Source organism: Anas platyrhynchos, chromosome 2 (genome assembly GCF_047663525.1).
Source record: "Anas platyrhynchos isolate ZD024472 breed Pekin duck chromosome 2, IASCAAS_PekinDuck_T2T, whole genome shotgun sequence".
Lineage (NCBI taxonomy): Eukaryota > Metazoa > Chordata > Aves > Anseriformes > Anatidae > Anas > Anas platyrhynchos.
This window is the reverse complement of record NC_092588.1, coordinates 106,427,874-106,450,819: the sequence shown is the minus strand read 5'-3', so window position 1 is coordinate 106,450,819 and position 22,946 is coordinate 106,427,874. Positions and strand designations below refer to the sequence as shown.

The 22,946-nt window shown below is 47.8% G+C and overlaps 3 protein-coding genes across 15 annotated transcripts in view; 1 reads left to right on the top strand and 2 right to left on the bottom strand.

Moving 5' to 3' along the window:
* LOC113841103 (uncharacterized) overlaps nucleotides 1-11,459 on the bottom strand; it is a 50,064-nt gene extending 38,605 nt beyond the window's left edge. For 2 of the 3 annotated variants that reach the window (XM_072034042.1, XM_072034041.1), the window contains exons 1-2: nucleotides 10,509-11,459; nucleotides 4,717-4,809 (exon numbers count right to left, since the gene is read on the bottom strand). In XM_072034042.1, coding sequence (XP_071890143.1) covers nucleotides 4,717-4,809; nucleotides 10,509-11,327 — 912 coding nt within the window. In that variant the 5' untranslated portion in view covers nucleotides 11,328-11,459. Of the gene's footprint in view, nucleotides 1-4,716; nucleotides 4,810-9,886; nucleotides 10,074-10,508 lie in introns of those variants that run through there. The other variant, XM_027447818.3, reaches the window with a different exon arrangement.
* Nucleotides 1-16,562, bottom strand: part of LOC140001662 (nuclear pore complex protein Nup153-like) — a 59,392-nt gene extending 42,830 nt beyond the window's left edge. Inside the window, exons 1-3 of the mRNA XM_072034040.1 lie at nucleotides 15,261-16,562; nucleotides 14,064-14,258; nucleotides 12,702-13,547 (exon numbers count right to left, since the gene is read on the bottom strand). Of these exons, the coding sequence (XP_071890141.1) occupies nucleotides 12,702-13,125 (424 nt within the window). The 5' untranslated portion in view covers nucleotides 13,126-13,547; nucleotides 14,064-14,258; nucleotides 15,261-16,562. The remainder of the gene's footprint in view (nucleotides 1-12,701; nucleotides 13,548-14,063; nucleotides 14,259-15,260) is intronic.
* The window catches only part of LOC113841966 (uncharacterized), a 239,863-nt gene that overhangs the window by 134,539 nt on the left and 82,378 nt on the right, over nucleotides 1-22,946 (top strand). For 10 of the 11 annotated variants that reach the window (XM_072033995.1, XM_072033994.1, XM_072033993.1 and 7 more), the window contains one exon: nucleotides 366-743. The exons of the other annotated variant lie outside the window; for it this stretch is intronic. The gene's annotated coding sequence lies outside the window, so the exon portion shown is untranslated. Of the gene's footprint in view, nucleotides 1-365; nucleotides 744-22,946 lie in introns of those variants that run through there. 11 annotated transcript variants of the gene reach the window in all.

Sequence of the window (22,946 nt, the reverse complement as noted above, 5' to 3'; positions counted from 1 at the left end):
AAGGTTTGCAGAGTTTTTCACGTGGAGGCATTTTGTGTCAGCGTTGAGAAACTATCTTGTGTAACATCTCTTAGAGTAGAAGTGAATTAAATGGCTCTTGGGAAGGTCTCATGGCCGATTATCCTTAAACGTCATCTTTATTCGTCTTTCAAGATAAAGATAATGCAGTCCTAGCCCGTAGGATTCCCAAAAGTTGGAGTTGTGAGGTTTAACATTTTAGAGGACTAAATATCTCACTAAAATAAGTAGGTCTAATAGCTTATTACATATAGCTTAAAATACATCTTATCAGCCATTTCACATGAGTGCTTTTTGTGTGCATGCCTCAGATCCGATACTTGTACTTACCAGGCTTTTATTTTCAGATCCACAGCTCTACTTGGATGTTGATGAAATGAACAGACAATTTATGGAGACAAGCGAAGAACTCTACGATTCACTCATGAATTGTCACTGGCAACCTCTGGATACGGTCACTTCTGAAATCCCCTCTGCTATTTAAGTGTCTTATATAGCATGACCGTTATGACCAAGGTGCTAAAACTACATTTCTTCTACGTTATTCTAGCTCATAAGTTTTAAAGCACAATGATAGGTTGGGTTTTTTTTGCTATGCTTTTGACAGTTTCTGTAATCTTTTTGTTCATCACTCTCTTCTTCATGTAAATATTCTAGAAATGTAAAGAGTTAAATGGGGTCTAAAGATAGACTTGCCTGTGTAAATAAAAATTTGTTTCTGCAAACCTGCCAGCAAGGGATTTACTTGTACCTGTGTGCAGCACGTTCTCTTCTGGCTTGTGAAACTTAACAAGGTAGTAAGGGTATTTCATCTGCCTTTATTTTTATATGGGTGTTAGGACACAAGCGAAATCTCGTTTTCACTTGTTTTCCTGGTCACTTAGGTAAGTGACAAGCCAAGCCCTTCATGTGCTTGCTTAGATTGGAAGTGTGTATGGGAGACACTTTCAGGCCTTGCTGTGGAGCACCTGTCTGCTCCTTCCTGCAGGCTGCTGGCTCTAACTGTACTGCTGATATCTGCTAGGTCAGCTGAAATTGGCTTCTAAATCTGGTATTTTAAGCATATGGAAGCGTAGACTTGAACTGCCATAGCTACAAACATCCCATGGAACGAGGATGAAGTCTGTTGGCACTCTGCATCAGCATTCAGCTTTCCCTTGACCTTTTTACTGGTAGACTTCTCAGCTGACTTACAGCAAAGAAGTTGCTGCAATATAATACATATTCTTAAGCTAACAAAAAAAATCTTGGAGAAAACAGTTTGCTGGCTTAAAGAAGGAAAAATAACACCAGGAACAATAAAAAAAAATAATCCTAGTAACAGCTCCTTAAGTTATATCCTCTGCTACTCTCTAATTTCTCTGGTCTTCCTTCATTCATGGTAATGAAGTTTATAAAGCTTTGGTAGAAGGATGACAGTATTCAAGTCAAAGGAGAGGAGAGCAATGAGGAAAGCTTTGCTTGAAGCTAGAGCGGTCTTGCAAGTTGCTGCCTTTATATGCTGTTCTCATCTCGAAGGGTGTAGAGTATTTTCCAGTCATAGGGACTCCATAACCCTATGAGTATTGAGAAATAGTTGCTAATTAACAGTGTATATAATAATTAACTGAGGCTGGAAACAAAAGAATATTCTTCCAAGAAAAAAAAGGAAGCAGAAATTACTGTACTTAATAGCGGTGGAAGCTGTTAAACCTAGCTGACACAGCTTTGGTACTGCCCTGTGTGTTTTGGGGGCAATATAAACCATAATTACTGTGATGGCAGGTAAGAATCAAATTCTTATGGCTTAGTGTAGTTAGGGAAAGTAGCAGTCGTAAGCTGGGTGCTGTTCTTGAATGTAATACAAATTCTCCTTTGTGACTCCTCAGTACTTAGAGGTTACTTCTAGCTGATCAGCAGAAACAGCTTCTGTTTGCTATTAGCTGTTGGGTTTTTGCTAGGAGTGTTTTCAGTCCTGAATTGAAATGACAACATCCTGAAACAGAAAAGGCTTTTGGAGTGTTACAGGAAACATGTTCTTCGTGGTTCTAGTGCCGGTGTACATGTAGGAAGAGACAGAAGGCAAGGAACCTCACGTAGGCGGAGGGGGTGAGGTGGGTGAGGTGGCATCACAGTTTGAGCCGTTGCAGTTAGATCTTCCCAAAGCATGGAAGCAATGTGGCGGGGAATCAGGGGCTTGGTGGGTTGCTTCCTTGTGTGAGCCAGTGAGTCTTTAGAGGGGCAGATTAATAAGACAGGAGTTAGAGGTGGAATAGATGAAGCAAAGAAAATCTGGGTGGGAAAAGGGTTGCTTGTATGTGTATTTGGAATTGTTTCAGGGGATTGAGCTGGGGCAGATTCAAGGTAATAGATGCAGCCTCCTTGAATTTGGATGGCAGTGCTGAAGCTTCAGAGCCTTACAAGGTTTGATGCCACTTCAATTGTAGTGCGATTTTTTTTTTAATCTATTTTCTTCAATGTGAGCAGCAAGGCAGCTTCCAGGTGTGTGCCTGCTTTGACATGGCTTGCTTTGCATCACCAAACACAGTAGTTAGGTTGCATCGAGTACTTTGTGGAAACACTCGTTGTGTTGTCAGCTGAAAAGGTAGTGCTACAGATGTGTTGGCCCAGCAGAAACAATGTGAAGTATCAGTGCTGTTTTTTGGCCTTTGAGAGGCTGGTCCCTAACATGTGACTTGTAATGAGGGGCCCACATAGATAGACGATTTCATCTAGTCTGACACTGTGGTGGTGTATGACCCAAGTCTATAAACATCAAAAAATCAGGCTGTGGCCACCCATTTTATGCAGACTTTGCCTATTAAGGTCTCTAATGTACAGCATAGAGACGTGCACCTTCTGTTCTGGACTGGATAGTGCAGATACCAGTTTTGTAGTTCAGTGAATGAGGTTGGTTGGGCTGTTTGTTCTCCAGAGCTGAAAAATGTTGGGAGTGTATTCTCGTGTAGTCTACATAAATGAAAATGATGAGAGGAAGAGAAAGTTGATTGCAGTCTGTGTGCTGCTGTTACGAAGTAGTTCTCTGACGTCTTTTTCCCTCTCCTGAGATTTATTAGCCTATTTCCCTTTCCTGTTAGGAGTGCATACCTGGATTGGGATGGTGTGTGCAGTGCAGGTTCTTTACTGTAAGAGCACAGTGAATGCCAGACTTCTTCCTGTTCTGCTGTGTTAACCATGAATCACTGCTTCCTGAACTTGTGTTTGCATCAGAACTGCTAGAATGCCTTGTAGAGTCTTTTTACTGGGTAAACTTCACAGCTGCAGTTACAACTTCCAGCCTGTATTAGCTCAACACATTGTATTGGTGCCCACCATCAGTTTGACGAAGATGGGATTGCAGTAGGAACTTGCTTTCTTTCTTCTTTTTAATTAAACAAGTCTTTGAAGCGACTCTTCTAAAACCACTATGCTTCAATTCAAGTTTTCTGTTTTACTTCGCTGAGATGTTTTTTTCTTCCAAGCGTGATGAAGTTTTCTACAAGAATATGTGGGATTATTCTTGGTTGTGCCTGCGTACACGAAAGGAGGGGTCTGGGGTGCCTGCGAGCACAGTGGGAGGGGTCCTGGGTTCCTGGGTGGGACGCTTTGACACTATATAAGATGATGTCACGCAGTAGTAAATTGGCTTACGGCACAGAACGCTGGTCGTTGTGTCCGTTTGTCCAGGGGCTTTCGGTCGGGATATCCTACATATGGTGACCCCGACGTGATACGAACCCCGACGTGCAACCGGTTGGCGCGAGTTAGGCGCGGTGCGTACGTGCTAGGTACGCGGGAGGCCATGGGGCCTGGAGTCGATGAGGTGGTGAGTACTTTAAAATCCTTGGCCAAGGAAGCAGGAATAGCTTTACGAAAGAAGGACATACGGTCCCTCTTGTTTTGGGCGACACGCCGGAATCTGGCGGGGTCTCCTGTTCATTGCCTGAGACAGGCTACTTTAGAAGCGGTGGGACGGGATTTATGTGACAGCGCTTGCATCGGGAACAAAGAGGTGCAGACTTTACTACCGACCTATGGGTGAGTGCGAGCGGTTTTGGAAAAGGTAGCCAACGAGGCATGCCTGTGGGCTACTGTGCACCGCATGCTTTTGTCCGATGGGGACAGTGAGAATAAGCAGGCTCCTATGGAGCTGCCGATAAAAAACAATCTAAAGGAAGGGTCAGGGCAGGCGAAGGAGGAGGCTCGATCGGGGGATGAAAATAATGTGGAGCAGGAGAAAGAAGAGGGTGGGAAACCTTTTGTGCCCCCCCTGCGAGTTCGGTCGGATCGTGAAAGAATAGCAACACCTAGTGCTCCTCGGGCGGAAGGGAGCACTGTACATACTTCATCGGATGGGTTCTTTTGGAGGGTAAATGAGAAGGGCTCCCTTATTCTGTTCCCTGCCGGGGGTCCTGAAGGGGCAGGGGTGGCATCCGGGCAGGCGCCAGCGTTTTCGGGCTCCCTCCGGCTGCCGCTGTATGCAGCCCCCCCCGCGTTTGACCCTGGAGGGCGGGAGGGGGGGGAAGCGCGGGTGGAGTTTTTTTTGGAGAAGCCCCTACCAGTGGAGCAAGGAGTGGAGATTCATGCATGCTGAATGACAAATTATAAGCCAGAAGCCTACATAGTTCTCTCCATCAAGGCAGATTCAGCTTTAGTGTTCTGCAACAGCCTACTAAGTGCCTAAGAAAACAAGTCTAGCTTCTTTATTAGTTTACTTACAGGAAATGTAGATAGCACTTCTGCCTCCGTAGACTTCACAATTGGAGATGAAAATGCAAACGCAGGACTGCTAGCATTACTTGTTGGCTGTATCTGTATTTTCAAAAGAATTCAAGGTTTACATTTAAGAGCAACAACTACCTGAATTCACTACCCAACACAAGTCCTGCAGTGACGTTGAAAAGCTTGATGTTTCAGTTATTTTGCAGAGAGAAGTAGTAATAAAACAAAGTCAAGTTTCCTAGTGGGTATAGGACAATATCTTCACAACCAAATTCCAGAAACCCAGAGGAAAAGCTGGAGATGCTACTTAGGTCTAAATGCATGGAAAAGCAAACCAGGAAGCTGAAGAACGGTAAACTCAGCCCAGTGACACTCCAAGAACTTCAGCAAACACCTCAACGTATTACATCAGCTACCTACTTCAAACCATACAAAAATATTTCAATTGCTCTGGAACAGATTGATGTTTATTTTATTGCAATAATATGCCAATTATTGCACCCTAGGCTCATTCTATGCGAGGCTTATACGACCACATTACCTCTAATTTAATAACTTCAATAAAGTTGTGGTTTAACCATTGTAGGCAACTAAGCACCACACAGCCACTCGCTCACTCCCTTCAAGTGGAACAGGGAAAAGAACTGGAAACAAAGAAGTGAAGTTGTTAAATTTGAGGTACCATTAATGACTCATCACAGTAATGGCTACCTGGAAAGACGAATGCCATAACCCTGTACGTACCCCCAGCTCCCTCCCCTTCTTTCCCCCAGCATTCCCCCTTTTGCTGAGGCGATGGGCTCCGGGGCAGACGTGTTCTGCAGCGGAGCAGGGGACCGAGGCGGGCAGGGCTTTTTGTCCGGCATCGAGGCCACTCAGGGGAGCCGCCGGGACCCGGCAGTCCTCGCGAGGGAGGCTGACGAGGCGCGGGCGGAGCCAGCAGCGCCCCCTCCCAGGCTGTTTAAAAGTTGCCCCTAGGGAGCGCGGCGACCAGGACGGGCAAACAGGGTGTGGCGGTTAGCGCGGCAGTTAGCGCGGCAGTTAGCGCGGGCAGGGCGAGCGGGGGGCCCATCGTCGCTCTGTTGCAGCTGCCTCTCCCTTCGGTGCTTGTAACCTGCTTGCGGAGAACCTGACCATGGTATCAACCAGGCAGAAAACCGTGGCCTCCGCATCTCGTGCGGCATCTCCAGCCACGGTCACCAGTGTGGCTACTCAGACGGAGGGCTCGGGGAAACACGCAGCCGTCCAGGTCCTGGGCTGCAGAGTGTGCCCCAGCCTTCTGTCGGCCTCCGACAGCAGTGGTGGGTATGCCTGTGGGAGGTGTGCCCAGGTTGAAGAACTGCTCAGCCAGGTAGCGGTGCTCCGGGAGGAGGTGAACAGGCTCAGGAGCATCAGGGAATCAGAGATGGAAATTGACTGGTGGAGGTGCACTCTACCCTCTCTGAGGCAGGCTCACGAGCCTGCCACAGCACAGGCGTCTCCTGTTATGCAGAAGACGGAGGTTCCCTCCTCCTGCCAGGCAGCGGGAGGAGACCTAGATCAAGGGGGGGAATGGAGGCAGGTGCCTATTCGGGGTGGTAGGCGAGCCCTCTCTCTGCCCACCTCACCTTCTCATCTACCCTTAAATAATCGATACGAAGGACTAGAACAAGACAATCTGAATGACAAAGTAGATAAAAACCCGTCCCAGTTGGAGGGGGCGCCTAAGACAAGGCGACCTACACATCGCATTGCCACATCATCCTTCAAAAAAGAAAGAAGGGCTATTGTTATGGGGGGCTCCCTTCTGAAAGGGACAGAGGGACCGATATGCCGACCGGACCCAACCCGCAGAGAAGTCTGTTGCCTCCCTGGGGCTCGGGTGAGAGACTTTGCCAAGAAAGTCAAGCGCCTGGTACGGCCCACTGACTACTACCCGCTACTGGTCTTTCAGGCTGGTAGCGATGAAGTAGCAATGAGAAGTCCGAAGGCGATCAAAAGAGACTTTAGGGATTTGGGGCGACTACTTAGAGGATCAGGGGCGCAGGTTGTGTTTGCCTCTGTCCTTCCGATAGGGGGGATCGAAGCTGAAAGGCGTGCTGTTCACATAAACTCGTGGCTTCGAGACTGGTGTGACCGGCAGAACTTTGGGTTCTTTGATCACGGGAAGGTCTATGCTACATTGGGCCTGATGGCACCGGATGGGATGCGCCTCTCTCAGAGAGGGGTAAGGATCTTTGGTCAGGAGTTGGCAGGGCTGATAGATAGGGCTTTAAACTAGAGTCGAAGGGGGAAGGGGCTAAAACCAGGCACGCCGGTGAAGACCTAAGGGATGGTACGCTAGAATCAGAGGGGCTGTGTGCCAGTGAGGTCCTTCGGTCAGATCCACAAGGTGCTGAGTGTAAGGAGACGCACCTGAAATGCTTCTACACGAACGCACGCAGTATGAGGAATAAAATGGATGAGCTAGAAGTACTGGCCCAGTCCCGCAGTACGACATCATCGGCATAAGCGAAACCTGGTGGGATGAGTCCTGTGACTGGGGTGTTGCGATAGATGGTTACAGGCTCTTCAGGAGGGACAGGCAGGGTAGGCGAGGTGGTGGGGTGGCGATGTATGTGAAGCAGGGGCTGGACTGTGTGGAACTCCAGGTCGGCGATGGCAAAGTTGAGAGCCTCTGGGTAAGGATCAAGGGACGAACGAATAAAGGGGATGTCGTTGTGGGAGTCTATTACAGACCGCCTGGCCAGGACGATAGCGCCGATAAATTATTCTTTACAGAACTAAGAGAGGCCTCGAGATTAACTCCCCTTGTCCTTATGGGGGACTTCAACTTGCCAGACGTTAACTGGGAGTGCCACACGGCTGACACGAGTAAGTCCAGGAGGTTCATGAAGCACCTAGATGATAACTTCTCGGTGCAGGTGCTAACGGAGCCAACTAGGAAAGGTGCCCTCCTAGACCTGTTGCTAGAAAACAGAGAGGGTCTGGTGGGAGATGTGGTGATTGGTGGCCGCCTCGGTCATAGCGACCATGAAGTGGTTGAGTTCAAACTTTACGGTGACAGAAGGAAAAGTGCCACCAAAACCTCATCCCTAGATATGGGGAAAGCGGACTTCAGGCTGCTCAGGGAACTAGTCAGCAAGGTCCCCTGGGAAGCTGCTCTTGAAGGCCTCAATGTCCACCAGTGCTGGTCATTCTTTAAGCGATGCCTCCTAGAAGCACAAGATCAGACAATTCCTAAATATCGCAAGTCAGGCAGGCGGGGCAGGAGGCCGGCGTGGCTGACCAGGAACATTCTAATGGAGATTAGGCAGAAACAGAGAGTGTTTCGCTACTGGAAGGAGGGCCAGGTGTCATGGAAAGAATACAGGGATGCTGTTCGTGTTTGTAGGGAGAAAATTCGTGTGGCCAAAGCACACCTAGAGTTGAAGCTGGCTGTGGCTGTGAGAGAAAATAAAAAGGGTTTTTTTAGATATGTGAATGGAAAAAGGAGAACTAAAGAATACATAGGGCCGCTCCTTGATAGGGAAGGTCTCCTCACAGACAATGACACAGGCAAAGCAGAGACACTTAACGCCTTCTTTGCCTCTGTCTTCAATGCCGATGATGGGCTTCGGGACCCAGGGTGCCCTGAGCTGGAGGACCGGGACAGTGGGGATGACAAACTCCCAACCGACCCTGAACGTGTGCGGGATCTGCTACTCCACCTGGATCCCTACAAGTCCATGGGTCCGGACGGGATTCATCCCCGGGTGCTGAAAGAGCTGGCGGACATCATCGCGGAACCTCTCTCAATTATTTTTCAACGATCCTGGGAATTTGGAGAGGTCCCGGTAGACTGGAAGCTGGCAAATGTTGTGCCGATTTTCAGGAAGGGTCAGAAAGAAGACCCTAGCAATTACAGGCCTGTCAGTCTCATCAGTGCCTGGTAAAATCATGGAGAAGATGGTTCTCGAACTTATTGAGGCGCACCTGGGGGACAAAGCAGTCATTGGTCCCAGCCAGCATGGGTTTGTGAAGGGTAGGTCCTGCCTAACTAATCTGATTTCCTTTTATGATAAGATCACCCGTATGGTGGACGAAGGGAAACCAGCTGATGTGATTTTTTTGGACTTCAGCAAGGCTTTTGACACGGTTTCCCATAGGATCCTACTGGACAAAATGTCCACCATACAGCTAAATAAAAACATCATACGATGGGTAAGCAATTGGCTAACGGGCAGGGCCCAAAGGGTTATGGTGAATGGGTCTGCGTCAGGCTGGCGGGCGGTCACCAGTGGGGTCCCTCAAGGCTCCATTTTAGGGCCGGTACTTTTCAATATTTTTATAAACGATCTGGATGTAGGAATAGAAGGTATTTTGAGCAAGTTTGCTGATGACACCAAACTTGGAGGAGTTGTGGACTCCAATGAGGGTGGAAAGGCCTTGCAGAGAGATCTGGATAGGTTGGAGAGCTGGGCGATCACCAACCGCATGAAGTTCAATAAGAGCAAGTGCCGGGTCCTGCACGTGGGACGGGGAAACCCTGGCTGCACGTACAGCCTGGGCGATGAGACGCTGGAGAGCAGCCTAGAAGAGAGGGATCTGGGGGTCGTGGTAGACAGCAAGTTGAATATGAGCCAGCAGTGTGCCCTGGCAGCCAGGAGGGCCAACCGTGTCCTGGGGTGCATCAAGCACGGCATCGCTAGTAGGTCGAGGGAGGTGATTGTCCCGCTCTACTCTGCGCTGGTGCGGCCTCACCTCGAGTACTGTGTGCAGTTCTGGGCACCACAGTATAAAAAGGACATGAAACTGTTGGAGAGTGTCCAGAGGAGGGCTACGAAGATGGTGAAAGGCTTGGAGGGGAAGACGTACGAGGAACGGCTGAGGGCACTGGGCCTGTTCAGCCTGGAGAAGAGGAGGCTGAGGGGAGACCTCATCGCAGTCTACAACTTCCTCGTAAGGGGGTGTCGAGAGGCAGGAGACCTTTTCTCCATTAACACCAGTGACAGGACCCGCGGGAACGGGGTTAAGCTGAGGCAGGGGAAATTTAGGCTTGACATCAGAGGGGGTTCTTCACAGAGAGGGTGGTTGCACACTGGAACAGGCTCCCCAGGGAAGTGGTCACTGCACCGAGCCTGTCTGAATTTAAGAAGAGATTGGACTGTGCACTTGGTCACGTGGTCTGAACTTTTGGGTAGACTTGTGCGGTGTCAAGAGTTGGACTTGATGTTCCTTAAGGGTCCCTTCCAACTCAGGATACTCTATGATTCTATGATTCTATTTATTGCTGGGAATGATGCTAAATGGTGTGGAGTATCCCCTTGGTCCTCTGGGGTCGGTTGTCCTGGCTGGGTCCCCTCCCAGCCTCTTGTGCATACCCAACCTCCTCGCTGGCAGGGCGGTGTGAGAAACAGAAAAGGACTCGTCACTGTGCAAGCACTGCTCAGCAACAGCTAAAACACCAGTGCCTTAGCAACACTGTTTTGGTCACAAATCTGCAACGCAGCACCATCTACTATGAAGAAAATTAACTCTACCCCCGCCCAAATCAGTATAAATAGCTTGCCATAAAATGCACACCCCATTCCCCCCCCGAATCCCGCAGCATTTGAAGCAGTTACACAATCGCATTAAACAGAAGTTTGCAAGGTCTAAGACTGAGAGAAGCAGAATCAAAACATTTGTGCGTTTTTCCCCAAACTGGCATGCGACCCCAATTTATTCAGCCAAGCACAAACTAACATTCATTAGCTTCACAAGCACCACACAACTCGCAACAAAGCGGCATACTCACCCGAAGAAGTACTGACAGCAAAAAGACTTACCTGGCCCGCCGCCGTGATTGCCATGTCTCCCGCCGCCATTGAATTTGTCATGCTCGTCGTAGTCGTCGCCGCTGAATTTGTCTTGCTCTTTGCCAGTGTTAGATAAGGTATGCCCGTCGCCACTGCTGGGTATGTCACGCCCGCCGACACCGTTGGATATGTCACGCTCCCCCCTGCCACTGAGTATGTCATTTGTTCTACCTCCTCTTCCTCCGCCTCCTCTTCCTCCTCTAGACATGTCATGTTCGCCTCCGCTGCTGATGGATTGCCCGCCCCCGGCACTGCAGCTGGATTTCCCACCCCCGGCGCTACTGCCGGGTTTCCCTCGCCTGCTGCTGCATTTCCTGCGCCCACTGCTGCTGCTGCTGCTGGATTGGCTGCGCCCACTGCTGCTGCTGCTGCATTTCCTGCGCCCACTGCTGCTGCTGGATTGGCTGCGCCCACCACTGCTGCTGCTGCTGCATTTCCTGCGCCCACCGCTGCTGCTGGACTGGCTGCGCCCACCGCTGCTGGATTTCCTGCAACCGCATCTGCTTTGCGACTTCCCATATCTCCCGCTGCTTCTCCATGGCCCGTGCCCGTCGCTTCCACTCTTCTTGAAATTCCTGTTTTCGCCGCTCGATTATCCAGGCCAGCTCCTTCTGCAGGGCTTCCCATGCCTTTTGCTTCTGCTGGATTCGCTCTTCCCGTCGCTGCTGCCGGCGTTGCCATGCCCAGCGCTGCAGCAGGCGTTGCAATGCCCGTTGCTGCCTCTGGAGTGGCAACGCCCTTTGCTGCTGCTGGAATTGCCATGCCTGTCGCAGCTGCTGGAGTTGCCATGCTCGTTGCAGCTGTTGAAACAGCGCTTGGTGACGCCCAGACAGCACTACTACCAACAAAACTAAAATTGAACTGAGGCAGCGACGCAGTACCGATGGGTAGGGGGATGAAAGCTGGTCTTCACATTTGTAGCATGCATGCTGAATGACAAATTACAAGCCAGAAGCCTACATAGTTCTCTCCATCAAGGCAGATTCAGCTTTAGTGTTCTGCAACAGCCTACTAAGTGCCTAAGAAAACAAGTCTAGCTTCTTTATTAGTTTACTTACAGGAAATGTAGATAGCACTTCTGCCTCCGTAGACTTCACAATTGGAGATGAAAATGCAAACGCAGGACTGCTAGCATTACTTGTTGGCTGTATCTGTATTTTCAAAAGAATTCAAGGTTTACATTTAAGAGCAACAACTACCTGAATTCACTACCCAACACAAGTCCTGCAGTGACGTTGAAAAGCTTGATGTTTCAGTTATTTTGCAGAGAGAAGTAGTAATAAAACAAAGTCAAGTTTCCTAGTGGGTATAGGACAATATCTTCACAACCAAATTCCAGAAACCCAGAGGAAAAGCTGGAGATGCTACTTAGGTCTAAATGCATGGAAAAGCAAACCAGGAAGCTGAAGAACGGTAAACTCAGCCCAGTGACACTCCAAGAACTTCAGCAAACACCTCAACGTATTACATCAGCTACCTACTTCAAACCATACAAAAATATTTCAATTGCTCTGGAACAGATTGATGTTTATTTTATTGCAATAATATGCCAATTATTGCACCCTAGGCTCATTCTATGCGAGGCTTATACGACCACATTACCTCTAATTTAATAACTTCAATAAAGTTGTGGTTTAACCATTGTAGGCAACTAAGCACCACACAGCCACTCGCTCACTCCCTTCAAGTGGAACAGGGAAAAGAACTGGAAACAAAGAAGTGAAGTTGTTAAATTTGAGGTACCATTAATGACTCATCACAGTAATGGCTACCTGGAAAGACGAATGCCATAACCCTGTACGTACCCCCAGCTCCTTCCCCTTCTTTCAACAACTGTACAGCAAGAACACTGAAAGTTAACTCAAAACCTGTGCAGAACAAAGAGGCACAGATCAGATTTTTCTTTTCCTTTCCTATACTTTGGTCATCAGAGCTCTAGAGAAGCATCATCCTTTCTAACTACCCTCACACCTCTTCAATTAAGAGTACACTCTCAAGACAAATGAGACAGCGTTCCTCTTGCAAAATGAAGCAGGAGGGTTGCCGAAGTTTCTAAAGTCACTACAGCAGTGACTTTTTTTTTTTTTTTTTCCTAGTATAGTTTCAGAGTTCTTCTCTGATGGACATAAGCAGACAAGCGAAGACAAAAGATATTCTGTTTACCTGAAGTACTGGTTTGGACCCCAAATGAAAAAGCTGGCTTTGCTTGCTCAGGTTCCTTCTCTGATGGTTTAACGAAACTGAAGTTGAATATGGGTTTTGCTGTGCTCTCTTCTTTTGTATGCTCGGACTTCCCAACTGAAAAGATAGGCTGTGCCTTTGACTCTTCAGCGTCAGCTTTCTTTCCAAACGCTAATGGAGCAGCAGAAGTGACAGAATCCTGCTTCTCTTCTGCCCTTCCCAAAATAAACTGTGAGGCAGCTGCAGACTCTGCACTGCCAAAGGAGAAGCCTCCTTTTGTTGAAGGAGCTTCGTCCTTCTTCTCATCTGGCTTCTTAAATGCAAAAGAAGCTGATACAACCTCCTGGTCTCCAGCAGTTCCAAAAGTGAAGCCACTGACTCCGGTTTTATTCTCGTTGGCAGCCATGGCAGTAGCAGAACTTGTACCAAAAGCAAAACCTCCCAATACTGGTTCCTCTTTCTTTTCCTGCTGTCCCAGGCTCGCGGCCCCAAACCGAAATGTTGAAGGAGCCTGACTACTTGTAGATGGAAGGCCAAAGGTAAAACTGTTTCTTTTTCCTTCTTTTTTACTCTCTTCTGATTTAGATAGCGAGGATGAAACTCCACATTTGAAGTCCCCTGGTGTACTAGGACACTTAAATCCCCCAACCACATTGTTGGAGGATGCAGATTCAGAGGCAATGCCAAACTTGAAGCCCCCTTGTTCTCCAAATTTGAAACTTCCCGTGCTATCTAACGTATGAGAAGACTCAGAGGATGATGACGACTGAACACCAAATGTAAATGATGGTAAGGCAGCATTTGTGGACACAGTAGCAGTACCAAAACCTGCAGAAATAAGTGAACATCAGGTTTGTAACCCATGGGGTACCTGCAGTACACGAAGGTTTTAACAACACTCTAGTCCTGATCTTTCCAGTCAAAACTGTTTAAAAAACAACCCACCAAACAGTAAAACAGGAAAACGCCATGCTTCCTCCCTACATCAACCTTTTCACAATTGTGTTTTCTGTCTACCACCTGGCTTTAAAAAGTACACAAACTTCTTTGAAAGATCATGTTTTTAGTCTGCACTCCAAATGAACAACACGTAGGGCATGTGAAGAACAAGCATGTCATTAATGAAAGTTTTTCTCTAGAAAGGATAAATTTATTCTTGGGGAAAAGTGTGGAAACAGCTGTTATCTTATCGAGGCAATATTCCTATAGGAAAAATGAACAAGTACACCACAGCTCAAAGGAAAAAATAATTGTGCTTGAAAAGTAAGAAAATAAAAAAAAATCAGAGCAAAACAAAAAATAAAACACAGAACATGCATCCTCGTTTTAATCAGTAAGCGTTACCTTTGAGATCTGCTTTGGCGCCTGGCTTTGCACTTTCACAGGCTACACACTTTGTGGCCTCTGCTTTGTTTCGAACCGAGCAGGTCTCACAATCCCAGCTTCCTTCAGGCTTCTTAAATTTGTCTCAATCCAGAAATTCTCCAGAAGGAGCAGAAAATGTCGATGCACTGCTACTGGTCACAGGTGTTAGACCCTCTACAAGAAAAACAAGACAGTTAACCATCCTGTTTGAACATCAACTATAAAATGAACATTAACTTTTAAATTTGGTTTATCAGACCCCACAGAAATGTTCAAAACAACTCTGAGACGCCCCCCTCCACCCCAGAAAAAACAAAAGCCATCAAAAACCCACAAAGAAGTCCAAGAGAATCAACTCTGACTGAAATCCATTACCTTACCTCACGAAATTTCAGTCTTACTGTACAGGATGATTACAAAAGCCCAATCTAGCCCATCTCAAATTGTTTCATCCCAGATATATTTGCAAAGGTGTTTTTTGATGTAATGGCATATTAAGTGACGTTTAGAGTCAAAGTTAAAATCAGAATCGTATTTTAAAAACAATACAACCACGCTCAAAATCAATTACAGTCGCGCACAATGGGAAACAACCCAGGACTGCCCTCAACAAGTTACCCAGCGGGTCACTCACTTTCTTGAAGCCTATCACTGACCTTCATAGGCATCTCTCTGCTTTAGCTTAAGACCAGTTAAGACTACAGCACTGTCTTGAAATCTGGCTTTGCCTCAATTACATACAAATGGTGAATAGAGGCATTTGGGCCATATTTTGGAATTATTTTTACTTATTTCTGAAAGAGAAAACACACAGCAATTTTTATCTCTTTCTATGGAGTTCTCATTTGCGCCAGTGAAAAATCAGTACGTCGTTTTTGAATTAAGTCACCCAGTCCAGCCATCTTCCCTCACCAGCTGCAAAGCAGGGCATATTTGCATTGATCCAGCTCCGTACCAATAGGTTTCACAACCGCTTCAATTTATGCGACAGGCTGGAACCTGGGCTGAGACCTCTGAAGTGCCTGTAAACCAATCCTGCAGGCAGCCTCTAATCCATCAACTGGATCTGGGAATCACGTTGCTTAAAATGTTCCATAAATGCAACGTACTTTTCTTCTGTACAAGATTCACAGAGGCTAAGATGGAAACAACAGGAAAAAATAAAAAGGACCATACCTGGTTTCTCAGACTGACAAGCTACACATTTGTTATCTTCTGCCTTATTTGATACAAGACATATTGCACAGTCCCAAGAGCCTTTCGGCTTCTTAAATTTGTCTCCAAAGTCCAGAGTGAGTGTCGTGTCAGTGCTGCTCGAGGAGGATGTCACTGTCACTGAGCTGTCTGTCACCACTGGTAATGTCAGAGCAGGCATTACTCCCGTTCCAGGTTTTGGCGTCTCACATGCTATACATTTTGTCGCTTCCGGTTTGTTTTGGACAAGACAGGTATCACAATCCCACGTTCCAGCTACTGTTTTGAATTTGTCTCCAAAGCCCAGCATCTCTGCTGGGGGCGCTGTTGGCTTTGAGGTGTCACATTGGCTTGAACTTATTGTCTGTTTCGTAGTCTCGACTGTCGATGCTTTAGTCGCTTGACAAGTTACACATTTGTTGTCTATGTCTTTGTTTTGCAGAAAAGGGTCACATGTATCAGATTGCCAGTATGATGCTTGTTTAGAAGTCTCTTTACCTGCAGAAAAAGTTGTTATTGCAGGCCTAGTATAAATCACTGTGCTTGTTGTAGGTTGTGCAGATGTAGAAGAGTGTGTTTTCAAAAATCCAAAGTCTAGGGAGCAAGAAAAAATAAGTCAGACTGTTAGCGCAGCACCTCACTACATGCAACTAAGTGACTTTACTAGGGGACAAACATTTCAACTCAGGTGCCAATGGTTATAACCAGACATTCAGACCCAGCGCAACAGGAAGGCCCCAGAAATCTTATCTAAACGGATGAAATTTCATATGCTGCACTGGCTCACAACAGAACATTTATTTAAAGCTTCATTTAACTCTTTGTTTCCGAGGAAGTTTCAAATCAAAATTTGCACTGCTTGAGACAAGTACGAACAAACAGCTGACAGGTTTGACAGCCCAACGAGGAATGGAAATAATACAATTTCATTAAGATGCGATGCCCAATCGAATCAAATTTCTAGAGCTCCTCCTTCCGTAACAGATGACTCAAATTTACTTTAGTAAATGTACGGAAGTTTGTACTTGAAGCAGCAATCCATGCAGTATTTTCCCACAGATGCTGAATATTAATTAAATAATAAAAACTCGAGACAATTGAACAACTGTCTAATTTTCTACAATATTTGTTCAAAATGCATCGCACACAGGACAACTCCTGATTCAAAGGTGGCAATTTTAACAGAAAAGACAAGCTACTAATACAGAAACACTAAAGGAAACGCATCTTGAATAGCAGCTCAAGTTGCTCGTAAATGTACATTGAACGTAGTTGTTTTGTGGTTTTTTGTTTGCTTTTTTTTTTTTTGCTGTTTTGTTTTTAAATCAGAAGTGAAGTTTTTGAACAATGTGGATTTAGATTCTGCTTCTTTTAAACTGATACAGTGAATGTCACAGATTTGCAGCTTTTGCAATATCTTTAGAACCCAAACTCTTTACTATTCTTTCTGCACCTGGGCTGAAGGTGGGACAGGAGCGTCGAGATTTACAAACATTTCCTTTTCAATTCCACAAATTGTATTTACTTAAAATGAAACATTGACCATCTAGCTAGTTCTCTTAGTACCTCATTTACAGTTACATCCTAACACATAAAGGATGTTGGGAATTGGCATACAGGACGTGGACATGTGCCCGTGGAACAATTGTTCGATCTGAGCTTGCTTTAAGCAACCAGGGGTAGGCCTTAGGAATCTCAGGGCCTGCTGTAGCTGAGCAAGCCAAGCTGCCAGAGTAACTGTGAGAAGCTCCCAGGGCAGTGACTCCCACATCGCCCAATTAAGGAACTCAGAAAATACTGTTACCAGCAGCTGGCCTCAAGGACTAGGTCTACATGACCGCTAATCACAAAGGGGGTTGTTTTCCTGACTGCTAATCAAAAGGGGGGTTCTTTTCTTGCAGGTGGGGTTGTTTTCTTATAGTTTTTTGCCTGAGTGCTTTTGACCAATAATCTTGTGTGAAACACTGTCCGCCCCTGTAAAGTTCTCTATAAAAGTTAGGCTATTCGGGCAATAAAATGGAGCAGCATGATCTGACTCTGCTGGTGTCCGTCGTGCTTTCGGCCGTGCTTCGCAACAAATGGCGCCCGAACAGGCTGGGACCTGAACAGGGCCTGAACAGACATCGCAGCGGGACAGACATCGCACCGGAGCAGGACATCGCAGCCGAGCACGGACATCGCAGCGGCACCAGGACAAACATTGCAGCGCAGCGGGACACCAGCGGCACCGGCACATCGTAACACAGGGAGACCAGGACACCAGCGGCGCCGCGACATCACAGCGCCAAGACTGCCACACCGGAGCGCCGCCGGGACATCGGAGCTCAGCCGGGACAGCCAGGACGACCTGGGACCACTCTACACAGGACTCACGGTGAGAGACGCGGGAAACGGAACCGCGCAGGAAATTGAAGTAAAAGGGACGATAATCCCCGCACCCGCAGCCTGAGAGGTGAACGGGACGTAACGGGACGTAAACGCGGAATCCCCGCACCCGGGGGCATCTATAGAGGGTCCCTGTCAGTCATGTGTCTCGCAAAGGCTGCAACAGCATAAATAAAGGCATGGAGACACAAGCGGCGTATGATTTGCTAAAATGCTTTTTAGAAAAGCGGAGCACGCAGGGTATAGACTGCAAAAAGGATTTACCAGGATTATTAGCATATGGAGTAGCACAGGGTTGTTTTATCAATCCGGATACAGTCTTTGAACAAGCAGAGTGGCGCAAATTTGGGGACAAATTGTTTGATGAAGTTATTAAGGACAATAAGACTGCTAAAAAATTATCGAAGCCTTGGAAAGCTGTCACTAACGCCTTAGCTATACATCAGGCTGAGCAGAGAGTCGCTGCTGCCGCTACAGAGCGACTGGGATTGCCAGGAAGAGCTGCTATTGTTAACCCTCAGATGGACGAGGAAATAAGAGAGCAAAAACCAGACAGAAAAAACACAAGCCCGTTTACAGACGGTGTTCAACAGAGGCAGAGGGTGTGGAACCAAATAGCAAATGAGGCCCTACGTGAGGGTGAACACGAGATAGCTGCACAATTGGTTCCAGAGGCCTTCCCGGTAATTTACTCACCGCCGGACGCCCAGGGTAATGTTACGGTTAATCTAGTGAATTTGGACTGGAAATTGTTAACTCAGCTGCGGTCCACAGTAAATGACTCAGGTCTGAAAGGTGAACCTACGAGACAGATGCTGGACTACATTTGGGGAACAAATATTTTGCTTCCAGGAGACATACGCAACATAATGAAGTTAATTTTGACCCAACACCAGCAGCTCTTATTTAATGCCCATTGGCACGCTGCTTGTCAAGAAGCAGTCGCAGTGATAAGAGCGCCGGGGGACCCTTTACATGGGGTCACGCTGGAAGAGTTGATGGGGATAGGACTGTATTTTAGGACAGAAGCACAGGCATTGCTGGGACCTGATAAAGCCAAGGAATCAATGAGAACGGCCAGAAGAGCATTGGATTGGATAAAGGGGCCAGGGGGAATACCTTCCTACATGGGAATCAAACAGGGTAGAGAGGAACCATTTGGGCTTTTTATTGATCGCGTAGCAAACGCCATACAGGCGGCAGGGGTGCCCGATTACCTCAAGGGCATGATATTAAACCAGTGCGCAATTCAGAATAGCAACCCCTCTACCCGCACTATATTGGCTTCCTTACCCGGGACATGGACAATCGAGGAAGGGTTGGAAAGAATGGCTCAGGTACCAGTAGGCCCACAGGCTATGTTAGTAGAGGCAGTAAAGCAATTAGGTGACAGCATGCGAGAACAGGCACAGGCTGTGAAAGAGCATGTTCAGTCTACACAGAGTCAGGTCCTTGCAGCTCTCGCTCCTTTGCAAACCGCTGGTGGTCAAGTACCACCCCCTAGTAGCCAATTACCACACCGCTGCCGATGTTATCGTTGTGGTGCTTTTGGACACGTGAGACGATACTGCAAAGCTGGGGCAGTATGGTGCTCAAATTGTCAGTCGAACAATCACAAGGAAGCGGCATGTCGACGCAACGTGCCGGGAAACGGCTGCGGCCGGGGCAGCCCCTCCGGCTGCGGGGCACCCCTCGCCGCCTTCTGCGACGCCTCCGGAGAGGGGCGGCCGGAGCCGGAGGCGGCCGGGCTGGCGCATGTCAGGGCGAAGTTCAGCAGGATGGTGGAGGCCGTGGACAAGACGATGGAGAAGCGGCTCGACAGGCTGACCGGGGAGCTGGCCCAGAAGACGGCGGAGCTGCTGGAGGTGCGGGCGGCCTTCGTGCAGCTCTCGCAGAAGCAGCAGGAGGTGCAGCGGAGGGAGCGGGTGCTCAGCAGGCAGGTGGACGTGGCGGTGGAGATGATCACGGCCTTGAAGCAGCGCCTCAGCGAGTTCGAGGAGGAGGCAGAAAAAGAATTGTGGGGAAAAGCCAGGCTCCAGCACTTCATTGAGAATCTGCTGCAGCGCGTGGAGCTGGCGGAGAGGCAGCTAGAGTATTACCAAAACCAGCAGATCGCCTGCAGCCGTATAGCAGATGTTACACGCTCTTTCCTAACTAGTAATCATGTGTCTCATCCATTTGTGGTGAATGGTCAGTGGCAAAAAGAAAAGGGGGAGAGTAAGGGGCGGCAAAGACAGAAACGGTACCAGGAGGATGCCACTGACACTGACGGCACGGGTAATAGCAGTAGTATAAGTGACACAGGTGCGGGGCGGCGGCGGGCGCCAGTGTCCTGGAAATGTGATGGTGAAAAGGACTGTGACAGTGGAGAAGATGAAGAGAATTGTGGCAATGTGACTTGTAGTGCAGCAGAATTTACATGCAATAGTGGGCAATGTATTTCCAAAAGCTTTGTCTGCAATGGTCAAGGTGACTGCTCCGACCACTCGGATGAATCTTTGGAGCAGTGTGGCCGCCAGCCTGCACCTCTGGTGAGGTGTTATGTGAGTGAGGTGCAGTGCGGCTCAGGTGAAAAAGACTGTGACAGAGATCCTGATTGCAAGGATGGAAGTGATGAAATTAACTGCCCTTCTCAGACCTGCAGGCCAGACCAGTTCAGATGTGAAGATGGGAACTGTGTCCATAGGAGTAGGCAGTGCAGTGGTGTGAGAGACGGTCTGGATGGCACTGATGAAGCAAACTGTAACGATGTTATTCAGTGCTCTGGACCTGGCAAATTCAAGTGCAGAAGTGGAGAATGCATAGATATCAACAAAGTGTGTAACCAGCAGAGAGACTGCAAGGACTGGGGTGATGAGCCCCTGAAGGAATGTAACATAAATGAATGTGACTGTCCAGCTGGGTTTGAGTTTGTAGACAAGAGAAACTGTGGAGATATTGATGAATGTGTCGTGGTTTAACCCGGCCGGCAGCTAAACACCACGCAGCCGTTCGCTCACCCTCCCCCCTCCCTCTCTGGGACGGGGGAGAGAAATGGAGAGTGAAGCCCGTGAGTTGAGATAAAGACAGTTTAATAAGACAGGAAAATAATAATAACAAAAATAATAATAACAATAATAATAATAATGATACAATGGTGATAATACGAAAGTAATAATAATGTGTACAAACAAGTGATGCACAATGCAATTGCTCACCACCCGCTGACCGATGCCCAGCCTAACCCTGAGCAGTCCGGCCCCCTTCCCCCGGCTAGCCACCCCTATATATTGTTTAGCATGACGTCAGATGGTATGGAATACCCCTTTGGCTAGTTTGGGTCACCTGTCCTGGGTCTGTCCCCTCCCAGCTCTTACTGCACCCCCAGCCTGTCCGTTGGCAGGACAGAGCAAAAGGCTGAGATGTCCTTGGCTTAGTATAAGCACTGCTCTGCAACAATTAAAGCATCGGGGTGTTATCAGCACTCTTCTCATCCTAAGCCAAAACACAGCATTCCACCAGCTACTAGGAAGAAAATTAATTCTGTGCTAACTGAAACCAGGACATCTATCCACCCCTTATTCCATACCATTTATGTCATGCTCAGGTTACACTCTTTTCCGTACATTCTAATTAGTCACCTATAGTAATCATGGTAGTGATAACATACAGTGTAATATACTAATTAACATCGTACAATTCAGTTCATGGGCTATTCTCACCCAGTATTAAATCTCGTTGAGGTACACACCGCACCTCTCCGTTCTTTTGCATCACCCACCAAGTGTATCCAGGTCCCTGAGAGAAAACAATTCCACGAATAGGTTTGCCTTTTCCTGAGGCAGGAGTAGCCCAGACTGTTTTACCCAGCATATTTTTTACATGCACTACAGGAACTTTATCCCCATCTACAGTACGTAACAGGTTTGATTGGGCAGGTCCAGCTCGGTTGGTAGATCCCCTAGTATTGACTAACCAGGTGGCCTTTGCCAAATGCGTATCCCAGTTTTTGAACGTCCCAGCGCCCATTGCTTTCAAGGTAGTCTTTAACAGGCCATTGTATCGTTCAACTTTCCCGGAGGCTGGTGCATGATAGGGGATGTGATACACCCATTCAATACCATGTTCTTTGGCCCAAGTGTCTATAAGGTTGTTTCGGAAGTGAGTCCCATTGTCTGATTCTATTCTTTCTGGGGTGCCATGTCGCCATAGGACTTGCTTTTCAAGGCCCAGGATGGTGTTCCGGGCGGTGGCATGAGGCACAGGATATGTTTCCAGCCATCCGGTGGTTGCTTCCACCATTGTAAGTACGTGGCGCTTGCCATTGCGAGTTTGAGGGAGTGTGATGTAATCAATCTGCCAGGCCTCTCCATATTTATATTTCAGCCATCGTCCTCCATACCAAAGAGGCTTTGACCGTTTGGCTTGCTTGATTGCAGCACATGTTTCACAGTCATGAATAACCTGTGCTATAGCGTCCATGGTCAAGTCCACCCCTCGATCACGAGCCCATCTGTATGTTGCGTCTCTACCTTGATGGCCTGAGGTGTCATGGGCCCATCGGGCTATAAATAATTCACCTTTATGCTGCCAATCCAGGTCCACCTGAGCTACTTCAATCTTAGCAGCCTGATCCACCTGCTGGTTGTTTTGATGTTCTTCAGTAGCCCGATTCTTGGGCACATGAGCATCTACGTGGCGTACTTTCACAGCCAGGTTCTCTACCCGAGCAGCAATATCTTGCCACAATGCAGCAGCCCAGATGGGTTTGCCCCTACGCTGCCAGTTGTTTTGCTTCCATTGCTGTAACCATCCCCACAGGGCATTTGCTACCATCCATGAATCGGTGTAGAGATAGAGAACTGGCCATTTTTCTCGTTCAGCAATGTCTAAAGCCAGCTGAATGGCTTTCACTTCTGCAAACTGACTCGATTCACCTTCTCCCTCAGCAGCTTCTGCAACTCGTCGCGTAGGACTCCATACAGCAGCCTTCCATCTCCGATGCTTCCCCACAATATGACAGGACCCATCAGTGAACAGGGCATATTTCTTTTCATTCTCTGGCAATTGGTTGTACAGTGGGGCTTCTTCAGCACGACCCACCTCCTCCTCTGATGATATCCCAAAGTATTTGCCTTCTGGCCAGTCCATGATCACTTCCAATATTCCTGGGCGACTGGGGTTTCCTATTCGAGCCCGCTGAGTAATCAGTGCAACCCACTTGCTCCATGTAGCATCAGTTGCATGATGCGTAGAGGGGACCCTTCCCTTGAACATCCAGCCTAGTACTGGCAATCGGGGTGC